This window comes from Apteryx rowi, unplaced genomic scaffold, assembly GCF_003343035.1.
Source record: "Apteryx rowi isolate R43461 unplaced genomic scaffold, aptRow1 scaffold_470, whole genome shotgun sequence".
NCBI lineage: Eukaryota > Metazoa > Chordata > Aves > Apterygiformes > Apterygidae > Apteryx > Apteryx rowi.
In genome coordinates this window covers 408,579-425,885 of record NW_020450728.1, presented here as the reverse complement: position 1 = coordinate 425,885, position 17,307 = coordinate 408,579, and the positions used below count along the sequence as shown (strand labels likewise).

The window sequence follows — 17,307 nt, the reverse complement described above, 5'->3', positions numbered from 1 at the left end:
CACAGGTGGCTGCGTGTCATTCTTTTCAAAAATATTTAGAATAACTGAAGATTAAAAAAATGAGATGGGAGCATACCAAGAAAAAAATTCTTTAGGTAAGGATAGTGGGGAAGAAAATGAAAAGGGCACCAAGACTGAAAGAGAAAAGACATACCAGTCTGTCCTTTCTGAATTATGTGTTTCTTTTGGCATTATTTCTCAGTGCTTATATCACATTGAAGGATATATTAGAAACGTGATAGTGAGATGAGTATCTTGAGGGGTAGTCAGTGAACTGATGGCTCAAAGCCACCACACATCATGCTTACCAGTGACTGCAAATAAAAAAAAAAAAGTATGGGCTGGAAGACACCAAAAAGGGGTGAAACCTGGTTTGCACTATAGCTCCAGGTCACCCCCTTTCCCCTGCTGAGTGAAGCAGGTAGTTGCCAGGTTAAAGAAGTGGAGGAAGGACTGAATGTAAAACTGTACAGGGAGGAGAATATTGTAGCAAAATCAGTTGTCTGAAACTAGTATCCAATTTAAATAGACACAGTTCCATCAAAACATGCTTAGTGTCATGAATATGGGTAGAAGAGCTGTGAAATATCTTGCAAGGAGCCAGATGAAAAAAACAGTTTCTCACTCATTTAAAATCAGAAATGAAGTGTAAAACAGGTGAAAGAATTGCTCTTTTATTTTTTATTTTTGTTTTTGTTTTTTAACCAAGATGGTCATGTGCCCTTCTATGGCTTCAAGACCCTGCTACTTGTCCTTCCAAAGAAGTATAGTGAGGTTATGTGAGTATTGTCTACTTCACCAATAGGGGTATTTATTTTGAAAAGGAAAGGAAAGGCAAGTGAAGGGAAAAGAGGAGGGAAAGAAAAGAGAGAATAAAGAGGAATAAACAGAGGGAAGAAATAGAAGGGGAAGAAAAAAAGAAAAGAGAAAAAAAGACCAGGTGTTCCCAGAAGCATGGAAGAAAAATTAAATCCGAGTAGCTTGTAAAGTGTGAGAGAGCGCTGAACAATATTTCACAGTAGCACTGATTGCAGAGTAGGCCATGCACGCGGGCTGCTAGGAAACCTATTCTAATGAACACATCAGGAGTCATGTCTCAGAGCCAATTGCATGTTCATAATTTTAAAAAGTGATTTTAGTTTTTGATAGTGTGAGGAGCACATTCATTTCTATACTAGACCCACTGAGAAGATGAGAGTTTTGCAGACCCCCTCTCATACAGAATGAGATGTAAAGGAGAAATGAGAATACAGGGCCTGGCAGGCAGAAGGCTGTGGACATACAGTGGTCAGGCACTTAGGCTCGCTAATGGAACAATGGGGTTTTGTTCTCTGCGACTTCCAAGTACACATGGACAAAAGAGAAACATAATAATCAGGAATATTTGAGTTTCTTCAGAATAATAACATGGATAAAATGTTAGACTTCTGTTGCTTTGGGTGAATTTTTCACTTCTATATTTCACTTGTAATACTGATTGTACAGAAACACAAAATCGCTACTGAATGAGGGTCTCTCGTTTTGCCAAATTTATACCTATTATGCCACAGACATCAAGGACAGACATCAAGCACCAGTGATACTGCAATTACACCTACAGTAATAATACATGATCTGCTGCCAGACAAGCTGCTAACAAAGGTGGGTGATTAACTACATGCAAGTTTGTTTAAAAATAACAAGTTTTCCTAAAAGGTATCAGTCCACACTCACAGATGTCAAAGAAGGGGCTTTTTACCTTACCTAAGTAGTCACTGCTTTCTATACAGTTGCTGGGCAATGTGGCAAAATCCACTTCCCTATTAAAAGATGGTTGGGATTATCTGGAAATCTTTTATGGAAATTATTTATTACGGAAAATATTTTGGGACCTTTTATTGCTGTCCAGTGTACAGGATGAGCTGTGATCTAGGCTGAAGTGGAGGAATTATGACAAAGTGTAGCAGTGTAGTAAGAGCTGCTTTAGAACCTAGTCCTTCAAGGTTTTACTATAACACATAGGTAATATCCAAGAAATCAGTAGATTTTTGGCATCCTGAAAGTTAAACATATGAATAAGTAATTATGTGACTAAAGTTTCTATTTGCAACACTTGCCAAAATTAAAAGCAATGATTTACAAAAAAAAGCATCCTTGTTATTTTTTTCATAGTATCTATAGAATTGTAACAAGGATAACTATGATCTGCTTCTTTAAAACAAGAGACTATTCACTATGCAGACAATAAAGAGGTACTAAAATCAGAAATAACATTCTGTTTCCATGGTTTGTGAATAATAGACAATCAAATATGTAACAGATAGATAGAATTCCTTCCGAGTTATTACTTTATTGGGAAACAGCACTCAAATTCAACAGACCTGTATTAGAATATCTAGAAGAATCAAGACTGAAGAGGCAAGAATGAATTTATGTCAGAGGAATAATGTACAGACTGAATAGGCAGACTTTTAGCTCAACTTTGTGCTTGCATTCAAAATATTTTTTTTTACTATCCATTTGTCTGCCTACAAGAACAAAACCACTAGATAGCACTGAAAAAAAAAAAGTCTAGAAATAAACAAATCTAGAAATAAAGTGGGATAAAAGCATACATGTGTATGCTTTTAAAGTGAATGCTTAATGCTTAGCTGGAATGGGCCAGAAAGTTCAGCTTATTTTTGAGCAGAAGCTGCAGATATTTTCCTTCCCAAACTATGCCCTCTATTTTATGCTACAGAGCTCTTAGAGCCATTTTCACTGTCAAGAACACTAGGTTTGGCCTGTTGTCTGGTTTCCCAGAAGAAAAGGAGGGGTATCCCTTGTAATTTGTGTGGTATTGCTAATAACAACCAGAGCTTGATTATATTAAAAAAAAAAAAAAAAAAAAGTTAAGGTTTAATAAGTTCTACATACCAGTGTTTCAGAAGGACAAGAATTAAAAGCCATTTTTCAGACAATGCCTTCTGGGGGGGAAAAACACTTTGTCTTTACTGCTTTTTGGTTGCACTTTTTAATTTTCTTATTTTTTCTTATCTTTTTATTTTTATAATTGGGGAAACTTGCAGAGAGACTCAGTGTTCCCGACGGAGGAAGAATCTACCACCTTTCTAGCACAATCTCTGTCATTATGTTTCATTTATACCGTGGATACACTCCAAGGAGCCAGTCTTTCTCCCTTTTTCAGAGACACAGTATTTCTTTTTAAAGAGAATAGCCTTTCCTCCTTTTGGGGAGGAGGAAGGGAAGCTCTCTGTAARAGGCAGGACACTACTTTTAATGCTACATAAGAAAACCTGGCTCTTATTAATTACCTATACTGTCAGCAAGGATAGTTTTTCGATTCTTCAGGAATATCATCTTTCCTTTTAGAAAAAGACACATATTGATAGTGCTCTAGGGAGTCAAAGATTGTGCCTGCATGCTTCAGGCCTTCCTTTGGGACTTCATTACAGCTTGAGGGATCCATAGGTGTCAAGGAGGCCCCTTGGACTTTTATCAGTCAGGCTATACCCAACCTTTGTTTTTCTTAAACAGACAAATAATTTTGTAGACACTACAGACACTTTTGTGTAAACACAAGAAATAATCAGTAACAATAAGTTGCTACCAAGCCCACAATGATATTTTACAAATATTTACCTAACCTAAGTTTCTCATAGGATAGTTCAGAGTTAAGGACATCTGCTACTGCTCTCTAAATCTACAGAACAGCACATGTTTTCCAGGATCAGTGGGTAGTAAAATCATTTCCACTTTCTTTCATATAATTATATTAGATGTTGTAAGAGCCTTCTTATGACTGCTTAGCCTTATCAGATCAGATATATGGCTCTCTCACAGTCTTCTATATGTGCAATCTATAATATACAATGTAAAAAATATCGGGGCGGGGAGGAGGTAGAAATCTGTGCAAACTATTTCATGACTATGATATCATAGCCACAGACCCTGACAAATTGGTTGAAACATCTGAATGGCTGAATTGTTTAATGTCACCCCTCCAGCTACCAAACAAATGAGCTTTTCCTAAATGCCCTAAAATCATTCAGTACATTTACAAGAACAGTTACTAGTTTCTCCAGCGAATTTTGGCAAAGAAAGCAAAAAACTGAATTTATATAATCAACGTACAGACTTTTTTTCTAATTCAAATCTTGCTGTGATAGGAATATATAAAAAGATGGCACAATAGCATTGCCAGTGTGGTTGCACACACATTAATGGTTATATTCATAAATCACTTAAGGATCCCTTTTTTTAGACCTATCATGAGGTCCCACTGATAATTTTATCTCCCTATTTCCMTATCTCTCTGTTTCTCTGTTTCTCATTAGAGGTTGAAACAGTTATATCATTGCCGGTTCTGTACTTACAATCTCCTGAGCTTTTCTTCCAAGATTGTTTAAACAATACTTTCAGTTCTTCTATAACTAGATACCTGCAGTTTCTGCTTGATGAGAGGAAATCCTGTTACAGTTCCTCTTTGTTTTACTGAAAAGTGACATGGCTATAGAAGTCCTGGAGCGTTTTCCAACATTACACCTTACCTGGCTTTTTAGTGCAGATGGAGTATATTGTTGTATACATTTTTAGACTTCCAAATGGATCAAGAAAACAAACAAAACATATTTTCCTAGAGGTATCTGTGTGGGTAGGGGTAGACACATGATCTGGCTCTAAGTATCCAACTCTGACATTTCAGGATCAAGAAACTCCTGATTACTCCTGTCCCTTTTTGGTCCACTTTGTTTTAATTCATTTAAAAGCTCTTATTCAGTTTTCTCAGTGATGAGCAGTTCCAACAGCACAAGGGAGGGGGTAGTGGATGGTACACCTTTCTGCAGCATCACCTTTTCAATCCTGGCTTAAAGGTTTGGAAAACCACAGCCTAAGCCAGTTTTGGTGGACCATGGAGGGAAAAGCAATTTTGTTGTAGGTTAGGACTGAAAGACACTTGGCAAGTCGTCATGGGGAAATTCATGCTATGCCAATTTGCAGTTCACCTGACCCTAAATACTGTTACAGATCCATTTCCAGAAGCATTAAATTCACATTCAGTTGCAAATTTGCACTCACTTCAAACAGCCAAGATAAAAGAAAATGAGAAATTGACATATTCAAATGAATCAATCTAACTTTAAACTAACTATGGAAAAACCCTCCGAACCCAAAACTTTCCGTAAAGCTGCAGAAGCCTTAAAGACGCACAAAAGTAAAATCTCCCTATATCAGAGAGACATCAAGATACCATGTCACAGCTGTCAAACTCTCCCAACAGCACCATTTTCATTCACATTACTTGTACTTCTGCTATCTCTTCTTCTTAATATTCTATGAGAAAACCATCAGATAACTCATGGATTACCTCTGTGTGCGTTCTATTCAGGTAGACATGGTATTTTCTAGGAACTGCATTCCTGGGTGAAGCACAGCAAGTGAGTGGTTGACCAGGCACACTTGCTACTGCCACGGCCTCTGCCCTCGTTTGGTGAGCCCTTTGTCTGTGGCAGCACCATCTTTTGCCACCCTATTCCTGCTCTTCATTCTTACTGATAAATAAAATGGTTGACATCTGCAAAGGGATCAGAATGAGATGCACATGACCAAGGTTGGTTCTGCTGCAGGAGAAGTAATAGTAATAAGGAGGAGATAGTTAACCCCAGAATGTAGGAGAAAATGTCACTAAGAGATCTCTATGTGCTACTCAGTGTCAGTTTTTTTCATTATTATTTAATCTTAAACCAATGGATTATAGTATGAAATACAGTATGTATTCACAAAGTCTGAAAATATGTTCCTATTTTAAGCAGGAAGGTGCTTTAATATGTCCTTCAGTGCTTTAAATTCCATCTTCACAGGTGCATGTGAGGAGATACTTTTCCCATCTGTGCACTCACCTAAGAGACGGGCAGGCATGCTCTCAACCATCTCTAACTGTGGGGGCAGTCGCCCTTAATTTGTAAAAGTGTAATGTGTATGCAAATGATACGGCTATCCTCAAGTTTGTCAGCATACAGGAAAATATAAAATGATACACTGTGGGGATGCGTCAACCTCCATGACAAAACTGGAGAGGAGAATGCAACCAACTGCAAACCCAATCTTTAAGTGGAATTATACTCCTTTTCAGATTAAGCATTCATTCCTCCCCAAGGAAAATGTGTTGGCTATAAAAGCTTCATGCTCTCAGCACAGATAAGTACCCTCCCAGCTGTTGTCTTCAATGGTAAGAAGTTTTGGAGTATTTCAAGACCCCCCAAAATAGGATGCCGGTTTATTTTCCCCTCTATAAGTCTATATTTATATATTTACACCTTTCTATTGCAATTGTTTATTGAGCATTGCTGGAGAAACACTGGTGCCAATGGACACCTAGACAGTAAGAAGCTTACAGAGAGACATCAAGCTACTTATCACATTGATTGATTGTTTGAGTGGAAAAAAGGCCTTGGTCCACAGTTCTTGCATGCACTAGAACAGTCTTGTGAAGTCCCGTCAGCCTAGAGCTCCCTCATGCCAGCAATGTTCTTCATAGGCTAATGTGCTGCAGAAGAGTGCACACAATACTTTTCTGCACAGAAACACGTGTAAGTGGATATGAGTAGAGAGGACATAACATCTGGGTGTGTACAGGGGCATCCCTTGACACTTTTCCTCAGAAACCAGCCAAGCTGCAGTGAGTGGCTTTATAGCAGTGCGTGGCTGTCTAGGCTACGTGGATGGTAACAGTCACATGTTATGTGGAGTTTCTACTTCTAAGCTCTGCACCTCTGGGTGGTGTCTGCCCAAGCAGATAACCTTTTTCTCCCTGATTTGGTCTGACATTCATACATGATCTTCATAGTATCCTCATCCTTACTCATGTGCTTCAAATACTCCTACTCTCCATGGGATAAACAGAAGCACAATAAAAAGATAAATACCTGAACTGTTCAAAGTTTGGCCCTCACTATTCAGACTGCGTTAAGCATTTTCCCAGGCCCCACAATCTTCATACCCTCACATGATCAAGTCACAAAAGGAGAACGTCACAAAAGCTTTTCAGTATTAAAATCTGAATATACATTTGCTATATAATTTTAGTGAAAGAGCTTTGGTAAGTCTATACTGTAGTCTTTCAGTAGTTCCTTATCTGGAATTTCTTGCAACTGTAGGTTTTACCACATTTTGATTATTTCAACTTTCACATAAATTCCTGGTTTAAATGACAAAACACATTGTAGCTGCAGTGTGATGAGAAACAACTGTTTCTCGTTTTGAACGTGTGGCACATTTTTAACTATGAAGTGGTAGTGAAATGAAATGAATTTTCATTGAACTGGCATATTAGGTTCTAGAAAAGGTGTAGATTAATGCCTTTATTTGGACACATGCTTTAAATAACTAGAAATTCTTTTAAAGCATAAGCCAAAAAAGGAAAAAATGATTAAAGAAGATTGTTTTCCACTAAATGTTGTTCTCTATAGAAAAGAACATGTTCTCTGTTTATGACCTGATTAATTGATTGAAAATTCATGTAGGTAATGATTGAATTATCAAACAAATGAAATGAGTGGTCATTTTAAAGTAATCAACGTATTGTTTCTTTGCTATGATAAAATCATGAGAACTGGCTATGAGAAACATCTTAAAGGAAACAATAGCTGCAGAGACCTTTAAAGATACTTACATCGCTTTCATGGCCTTCTCTGAGATTGTATGTGAGATCATGCTGTAGGTCTTCGACAAACTTGTGAGCATACTCCGGGTAAAGGTCGAGCACTTCAAAGAGACCTTTGAGGATAATGCATTGGAGGTCACAGTACGTTAGAGCTTTAACGTCTGCATTTGTTTTAATAACTTGATCCCTAATGGATAGGTTTGCTCCAATTAAATCTCCTTTACCTAAAAGAAAATAGGAAAAGAATCATCTTCAAAGCATGAATTCTTGACTCCTCTTTTGAATTATAAATCTGTTTAACATAATTGCTGTATCTTAAAACCCATAGTTACTATTGTATTGTTTAATTACTAACATTATAAGGTATTTCTATCTAAAAGGTGTCTTTATTTTTGCAGGTGCAATGTTATAGGCAATTAAGGGGTAATCAAGGAAATATGTATAAAATTAGGATTTACACCAGTAATTAATAGCAGGTGTGATTTTGTACTTCAAGACATGAACAAACTGTTTCTGGCTTTCTTTGTTAAAATAGGAAGATGGTAACAAAGTATTTATAACAACGGCATGACTTAAGTTTAGATCCTCATTTCAAATGATACTTTTATTTAGAATTTAGATTGTAAAATGTTTGCAACCTGTGACAACTATGGATGTATAGCCACCTTGTGATGTAACTTGGTTGTACAGGGTAATAATAGATTTCCAGCTCAATTTGTCAAGTAATTTATGTCAAGAAAAAAGAATAGATTCTTAAGCCATTATAACTTCATTTATGGGCAAAACTGCCTTAGAATAATGGATGTATTAAAAATCACAACCGACCACATATTAAAGAGCAGAGAAATTTATAATGAAAAGCTTGCATAAACATCTGATCTGAGGTATAAAGTCTAAAGAGCAGTCAGTTAACTAGAGGTCTTTCCTCAAGAACAGTCTTTATTAAAGATCTGGACAGTGGGATGGATTGTACTCACAGCAAGTTTATGGCCAATACTAAATTGGGAGTGGGGGGGAGCAGATGATGCACTGGAGGGCAAGGATGCTATTCAGAGGGACCTTGAGAGGCTGGAGAAATGGGYTGACAAGAACCTCATGAAGTTTAATAACAAATAAAAAAGGAAAAAGGAAAGTCTTGCACCTGGGATGGACCCTCCCTGCCACAGCAGTACAGGCTGGGAGATGAATAGCTAGGAAGCAGCTCTGCAGAGAAGGACCTGGGGGTCCTGGTGGACAACAAATTGAATATGAGATAACAATACTTCCTTGCAGCAAAGACCGACCACATGCTGGGCTGCATTAGCAAGACTGTGGCCAGCATGTCCTGGGAAAGGACTTTTTCCCTCTATGTGACTCTTGCCAGACTGCATCTGAAGCACTGAGTTCAGTTTTGGGCTCCCCAGTACAAGAAAGACATTAACAGAGCAGAGCCAGTCCAGAAGAGGCCACCAAGATGATCACAGGACTTGAGAAAATGATGAATAAGGAGAGACTGAAAAACATGGGTTTTGTTCAGCCTTAAGAAGAGAAGGCAAAGGGGGTGATATAATTACAGTTTTCAACTACCTAATGGGAGAGCGTAGAGGAGTCAGAGGGAGATTCCTCTCCAAGGTGCACAGTGTTAGGACAAGATGTAGTGGGCACAAGTTGCAACAAAGGAAACTGATTAGAAATTAGGAAAAAGGAATTCACTGTGAGGGTGGTCAGACTCTGGAACAGACTGTCCAGAGAGGCTGTGGGATCTCCATCCTTGGAGATACTTGAAACTTGACTGGACTCAGCCCCAGGCAAGCTGAGCTAAACTGGCCATGCTTTGAGCAGGGCTTAGACTGGGTTGGTTCCAGAGGTCCCTTGCAATCTCAATTACTCTGTGATTTTATCTGTGGACCTGAGTAATAAGTTAAGATTGTAAGATCTGAAATCCACCCAGCATGTGATTCCAGCTGGATATTACACAGGAAACAGTGAACTCAAAGAGTAAGTTAGACTAAGCAGTCAAGCAACCAGCCCTCCCCAAAGCTGCTTAAATAAGATAATTTGCTTTATACTGCTTGTGAATTTTTCTTGCTTTACATGGAGCTTGTATAAATTTCTCAAGAGTGCTTATCATAAACCCAGAATAGTGAGAGATTTTCTTTTACATTAAGAATATAAATATATTCATGATACTTTTAGGTCTCTTGAAATTGCTATTAGTATAAATGAGAACCAGTACTAGCTCAGGTTAATATGAAAACCGTAAATCTGATAGATGACAAAGCAACATATTTTGCTATATGTTCGTCACATGATGTTGTAATGATTACATAATCAAATATAATATAAAGCTAAGCAATATGTTACTTTTACTTTTTACATAAATATCATCAATTCTTTAGATTTCTGTGATTATATTAAGCAGATGTTTGGCACACTTAATCTATTGCGGGCCATGTAAATAGGTATATGGGAAAAAATGTTTCAGATTTACCAGTACTGAATTTTAAATACCTTAATTAGAAACTGTTTAGGTGTATAAACAGCTTTCACAACACTAATGCATAAATAATTTCGAACAAATGTTAGGCTTGTATTTGATTGTAGCTACAGCTTTTGATGAAATAACATCAGCTTGAAAGACACCACAGTTTATCTGGTAATGCAAATGTATGTTTCTTTTCAAATGAAAAGCATGTAGCAGATACAGTAGCTACTGAACTGAAGATTCATATAGAATTACTGCAGGAGTAAAATGATTGTACCTTGAATATCAACATTTGCTATTTAAACAGAGTCATATAAGATTAATCTTAGTAGGTCTTCTGTTTTATATACTTTTTTTTTCATTGGAGAACAGACTTATAAGGGTTTATGCAGAAATATCTGTCTGATAATRTACCTGTGACATGCAAAATTATGAATTTGTTCTCTTTATGGATATCTTTTCAATCACTTATGGCTAATACTTTTAAACAACTCTAAGACGTATGCTCAAATAGTATATTTATGTTATGTTAAAATATATTTCCTTATAAAAGATCATAATCATCATTATAATGTATCAAGTAATAGCTTCAAGGGGAATCAAAACAGCTTTATTTTATCAGATCATCTCATGTTGCATTGCAACTGTATTGCTTGTTAGGAAGAATGGTTCAGCAACCAAACACTAACCCACCAGAATTAGAATTATGAAAGAGTTTTATATTCTAAAAAAAGACCAATCAAATGAATGCTAGTAAAATAAAGGAAATTGAATTACAGAAGACCAGAAGCTAGTATTATCAGCAGTCTAGTACAATCCCACAAAACAGGAAGGAAAGTAAAAAGGAAATGTTCATTTTACTTCTGCTTTATAAGAATATTAAAAGTTATTAGAAAGAATACATTTAAATCTACAAAAAGTATTTACATCATTATAAAATAATTCTTTACATTTAGAGTAAAATTTTACATCTTACTTCATCAGAGCACTTTATAAACATTAAGTCAGAAAAGTCTAATGGTCCCTTAGCTGAAGATAAAGGGAATCTGTTTTAGTAGTCATTGGACTGAGGCCTGTTACTGAAATTAGCAGATAGAGATGCTTGACCCTAGATAAGTCAAAGCATTCGGTCAAAGCACTCATCTAGCAAACAACAGCTAAACAGAATTTATTAGAACAGAATTTCTGGCCTTTCTCTGTTTTAATAAACTCAGATGATTGCTGGCAGCATCAATTAGCTAACAAAAGCAGCTCTTTGAGCCACCAGTGCCAGCAGAGCCAACAATCCTTGCTTTTCACCAAATGCTTGTGTGTTTCTATGCATTCATTGAAGTATGAGAGTAGGCACACTGCTCCCTTTCTCATTTGGGAGCATTAGTGGGAACATGACCTGGTCACCAATTTTCATAAAATGTTTAGGAATATATTTCCACTACCCTCTGAGGCATCAATACTGCCATCAGATTGGTTGAAAGGGGCAAGTTGTACCAAATGTCAGTAGCTACATCCTTACATAAAAAGGAGAGAGCATAAAAAGTTAGAAAATCAGGCTACAAGTGAAATATTACACAGCTAACACTCTAGCAATTGAAGGTTCCTTAGGGCAAAAACCAAGGAAATTTTAGACATCTAGGGATGTCTATGGAGTAAGAATAGCAGATTCAAATCAGAACAAATTCTTTCCCTCTCAGAAGACAAGGACACATTAAACCATCAATTAATAGTGGTCTAAGTGATATTCTGGAGATGTCTGTACTTTCTCTTTAACACCAGTCTTTACTTTCTACATTTGAGGGCCTTTCTTTCTCTCTGAAGCTATAACTATGAACATACCAAGGATCGCCAGCACCGTGCTGTCCTTCAGGACTTCCATGGAACCTGAGCATACAAAGTAGATCGCTTGCAGGGCGTCTCCCTGCCGGAGCAGGTATTCCCCAGGAGCACAGAAGGAGGTTTTGATATGCAAAGACAGAGACCTGAGGCAACCACGGCTGGCACACTCGAAAAGGGAGAGCTGCAAAATCTCCTTGTTCAAGTGCATGGTGATGTCTGAACGCAGCTCGTCTGGAAAGTCTTTTAAAAGCTGTCCAAAAAAGAGAAAAATGGGTGACGTGAAGTGTAAAATAATTTATTTCCTCTTCTGCAGAAGTGATTTGATTTAGTAGTGCTGCACATATTGCACTGATGCAAAGATTTCCCCTTGTTTTTTTCTTTTCTCTCTCTTTTTTTTAAAAAGTGAAATATATATGTCTTAGTGCTTAATAAATCTTTAGACTGATAAACACTGATAAATTTCAGGAATAACATAAAAATTCTACCTTTATGGAAAAAAAAAGACAAAAAAGCCAACAATTCTTTGTGTAAGAACTCCTCCTTTTGCACAATTTAACCTTGTCTGAGTTCTTCTGAGTTGTTAGAACACAGTAGGCTGTTTTGAGGATTTCATTTTTGTGTGACAAAAACTGTTGCTATAAAGTGGCATATACACTGAAAATGTTGCAAAAACGAACTTAGCTTTGATTTTCTTTAAAAATGCAAGTATAATATTCATTAATAGGCTATATTGCTTCTTTTGTGGTAAAACACCTGGAAGTGGAATTACTTGGGAAAAAAGCTCTATATAGTTCACCTATCACAACCAGGCTGTTTTTTTTTTTTTATGATTTTGCTACTGGACACTGAAGAAGATGTGGGAAAGGAATGGAGATGAGGCGCATGATCACTGGAAGAATCTATGGAAACTGAAAGAAAGATCCATATAATTTCCCTATTTTTCTTGGTCTTAATTTTAGGCAAGTTCCCACTGCAGCCTGGCTAACACCTGATGAAATTTTTTTATTAGTTTTACAAAGGATCTGTTGCAGAACAGCAAACTTGAGAGGAACTTCTTTCTGCTCAGAGACAATCTTCTGAGAATGGCATGCAACTGTTAAAATCTTATATTTTCTTTTGTCAAGGCACCATAAAAACTTCAGGTACTGTCCTCCTTAGTTTGAGGGGATCTCGCACTAGAGTGACACAGTCTACTAACACTTGACCAAGTGTGTTTAGTCAAGGCAGTTGTCTGGATGGGAGGCAAAGCATGAAATACTGATGGTCTCTCCAGAAGCTGCTCTTCTAGCTCAGTAGCCATCGACTTTCAGAGGGACTGAAGGTACAGAAGGTACAGAAACAGAAGCTGATTCTTAACCAAATCTAAGAAAGCTTGGATATCTAAACGTTCTTTGTAGCTTTGAAAATTTTACTAGGCTCCTTCTGTTGCTAGGATGCTGTTGAAAATCCCATTTTTTGTGCTGTGCACACCACAAAAAGAACATATCAAAAAAAGAATGTTCTTAACCCCAAATCTTTTTTCTTATTTCCACATTACTTTTAGAGGCTTTATAATGACATATATAACAACAGCTCAGTATCTGAAGGGAATGGTTCATTCAAACAAGAAATCCAGCTGAGAGAAGTCATGATTTCTTCTGGAGTATAATAAAATATAACCTAGACAAGTCATTTAAAACTAGCAAGTGAACACACAACCAGAAATCTGTCTTTTCTTTTTGCTGTCATGTTACTTTTCACATACTAGTCATTAGTGAAAAATATAGGGAAATAAATAACATTAACATCAAGACAGCATCTTTCAGGTCAAACCACTTATTTACAGGATTTCAATGAAGAGAAGAAAATGCAGGAGGGAGGAGAGGACAGCCAAGAAGTCTCTCCTTGAAAAAAAAAATACTAGAAGATTTTTAGTGTTTAGTGAAAGGCAAAAAACTCATTAGACTGTTTCTGGCATCACCCAAAAGATTTCTAATGAATGTCTTCTCAGTATTTCTGAATTATGAGGAATTTAGTTGGCTCTGTTGAAATTTGAATATATAATATGATGTTCCAAAACAGGTGCTTCAACAGCACATCCCTCCTGAGATAACCCACCTTTATTTTTAGGCATGTTCCTTTTAATACACAACTTCATACAAAACCCATCATCACAAATGGGGAATTCAAAATACCCCCCAATGTTAAGTCAATAATCAAAACAAATAAACACATGACCCCTGGCACCCCTTTGGTTACCTCATTGGAATCAATTCCATTATTGACAGACCATGTGGTTTGGAAATATTCAAGCATCCTTTGCTTTAGCTGCTGTGGCAGGTGATGGACCCGTATAAAGTCCTTTAGATCCTTGGTTCTTGTGTGATAAAGGGACCATCTGGAGTACATCCTCTGAATTATGGCAGTCACATTGCCAAACACCAAGGCATGCATTAAAGCTAGGGAGGACAGAAATTATGTGAGTGAGTAACTTGCCGTACACTAAAATGTGTCATAGAACATGATTTTCATAGAAAATCGATTAAAAAAAATCAAAATCAAGACAATTTTCATAGAAAACAAGTGTTCCCTGATTAACAGATAAAGTAAAGCTTCTGAGTATTAGACTCCATCAGAAATATATAACAGTACTCATAGTATTATTTATTTATATTTTTGTGTCACTAGCAGTCATAGTTATGGAACAGGGTAGCACCACACCTGATGCTATATGATCATCAGATTAAAAAAACAAAAGAATGTCGAAGCCAGATTAAGTTTATAGTCTAAGAAAAAAGGCAACAGATGAACACATGTAAGAAGGCAGGCTCAGGAAATAATGGAGAACTATTCATCAGTATGAAAACTACACTCAGATGGCCAGTTACTAGCTAAATAGAATATAATAGATTTCAGAGATTTCACACAAATACAAATTCAAAGCATATGTGAATCTACACGTAATGAGGGCCCACGTGCAGTGGAATGAGATTATAARTTATATTCAGACATGTATCATATTCTGGGGAGTAGGATGTTTAAAAAAAATGCAGATGAAACATTGTAAAGCAGAAAGTCAAAATTCAGGTTAAAAACCAAAAAAATATAATACATTCAAACTGACAACCTGGTTTCTTATGTTTCTTGAGAAGGTCAAATATGTTGTGAAATTGTTTATCAGTAAGTTCTGACATAGATGGGTTTGTCTGCAATTAGAGACTGGCTTGGGAATAAAAAGACCAGAAGCAAAATTGAAGGAATGCTTTCAGATACAGTTTGTCTCTGTTTGTCTGTGCAGAAATGTGCTTGCCGATTATCAGTGGAAAAAATCACTGCTGGATTGTCTGTCATGTGGTATTGATCTGAGGTATATAATATACACATTTACAAATTGTTTATCAAAAAAACTATTAAAGAGCTTGATTATTACTCTTAAGGGACATCCATCTTTATAGCACTTGAAAGCAAGCAGACAGACTCCACAGAGCAGCTAAGGAATTGGTTTATAAACAGGACAAACAAGACGCTGACCTTGTGTGGCAATTTACAGAAGTCCGGGGTGAGTGGAGAGAGACGAGGGGAATAGCAGGAGGAAGAATGCATTTTGGTGGTTAATCATGTTGCTACATGGTAGAAACAAGCAGAAGATTCTTTAGTTTGGAGAGTAGGAAATTTTTACAGGCTGAGTCAAACAAAAGTATCTAGTAAGAATACTTATGGCTTTATTGAGAAGGGAGTTGAGAAGAATGGAGAAAGCACTCTAGTCTGATGTAATTTCACAATACAGTATGCATTCTTGTAGAGGTGATCAACTGATATGAAGCTAATATGAGTCCATTAGTAATATGCCACTCTTCTGTAAGAGTGACAATGCTGAAATGTCACAGACATTAAAATCCATATGAGTCTATGTGCATGATATTGTGCATTTTCTCTTCCTCCTCCTTGTAAATCACAAAAGGTACTTTAAGAGAAAATGTAAGACATTTAATTCAAATTTCAATGGCTTCAAAAATTACAATGCACAACAGGAAGATAGTAGAGAAACAAAGTACACATTCAACGCTTTGTACCCCTGCATTAGCTATACATTTCTGAAGTAAAACATCCTTAGGAAGTGAGCAATGCCTCTCACTAAAGTTTTTGAGCGTGCCACAGACATGAACAAATTYACCTTCATATTACCTTGTGAACAGAGGAATGAGATTTACAGGTGGGTAACTGAGATGTTAAAAACAAAATGATTTAGCGTCTGCTAATTCAGAGCGTCTTACTTTCTATAAGAAATCTATTAATTAGTTCGCTCTAAAACCAAGCAAGATAAGTTAATAATGTCTAGTAACTGTATTTCTAAAGCAGCCTTGATTCTAATGGATATTCTAATTTACATTTTTATTGTTTAAAGAACAGAGGAACACCTTTGATCACAGAAGGGACCACAGCTACTAGACTGGGCAATGCCTCTTAAAAATGGCACTTTAATCACTTGCACACGAGGGAAGGATGATAAACAATGGGATGTAAACTCAGCAGGATAAGGCAGGAGGTGGGGTGGTCTGATCCTGAGCACAGAAGAAATTTGCTTGTTCCTCCTCTGCACCCAAAACTCTAAATGTTTTGCTGAAAGAACATGACAAATACAGGACAGCGCAAACCAAGGTTGTCTGCAAGGAGCAAGAGGATAGTACTGGATTATACTCTACAGAAGCTGGATGCCCTGAGAACTCTGGTTAAAATGTTAATGATTAATTTCTTTCTCCAATTTTAGGATGAAAAATTATATAGGATAAGATGGTTTATCTTTAAAATATTACTTGTCTAAATCGTAATTGTCAAATTCATGCACAAGAAGAACAAATACTGAAAGGCAGGCAAAAGACAAGAATATAAGTTTATCTGCTGAATTAACTCAATTTTTTTCTGACAACTTTTATAATTACATAATTATAACGGAATGGCTTGGTATAACTACAGTAAAATTCTTATATAATTTTTCTCGAGACATCATTTACATCATTTTTCCATTTGGCTATCTTAAAATTAAAGATCAGCAAAAGCTACACATCAAAACATTTTTTAAGAAACGAAAATATCTTATACCCTAAAGTAATACAGATTAATATTTTGTTCCTAATAGAGTTTGCTGACGTGTGTTCACCAGTCAGTACTGTATGGTGCTAACTCCTTCCTCATGTTCCCCTGTTCTCCTGATTTTCTCAAATAGGGACTCAGTTCCTCAGCACAATTCCTCCAAACCAGCTTGCTCTGCTTTCTTATCTGGATGTATATTGCTTCCTCGACTCTCCCAGATGCAAAATCGTTCTTCCACCCACTTGCCTCCAAGTAACTTTGGCTTTCAGTTTTCAGTTCCCTCTTACTATATTCAGTC

The 17,307-nt window shown here is 36.7% G+C and overlaps 1 protein-coding gene across 1 annotated transcript in view; it reads right to left on the bottom strand.

The window, feature by feature from the left end:
• The window catches only part of KCNH8 (potassium voltage-gated channel subfamily H member 8), a 207,236-nt gene that overhangs the window by 28,545 nt on the left and 161,384 nt on the right, over nucleotides 1–17,307 (bottom strand). Inside the window, exons 9-11 of the mRNA XM_026078147.1 lie at nucleotides 14,178–14,377; nucleotides 11,940–12,189; nucleotides 7,652–7,866 (exon numbers count right to left, since the gene is read on the bottom strand). Of these exons, the coding sequence (XP_025933932.1) occupies nucleotides 7,652–7,866; nucleotides 11,940–12,189; nucleotides 14,178–14,377 (665 nt within the window). The remainder of the gene's footprint in view (nucleotides 1–7,651; nucleotides 7,867–11,939; nucleotides 12,190–14,177; nucleotides 14,378–17,307) is intronic.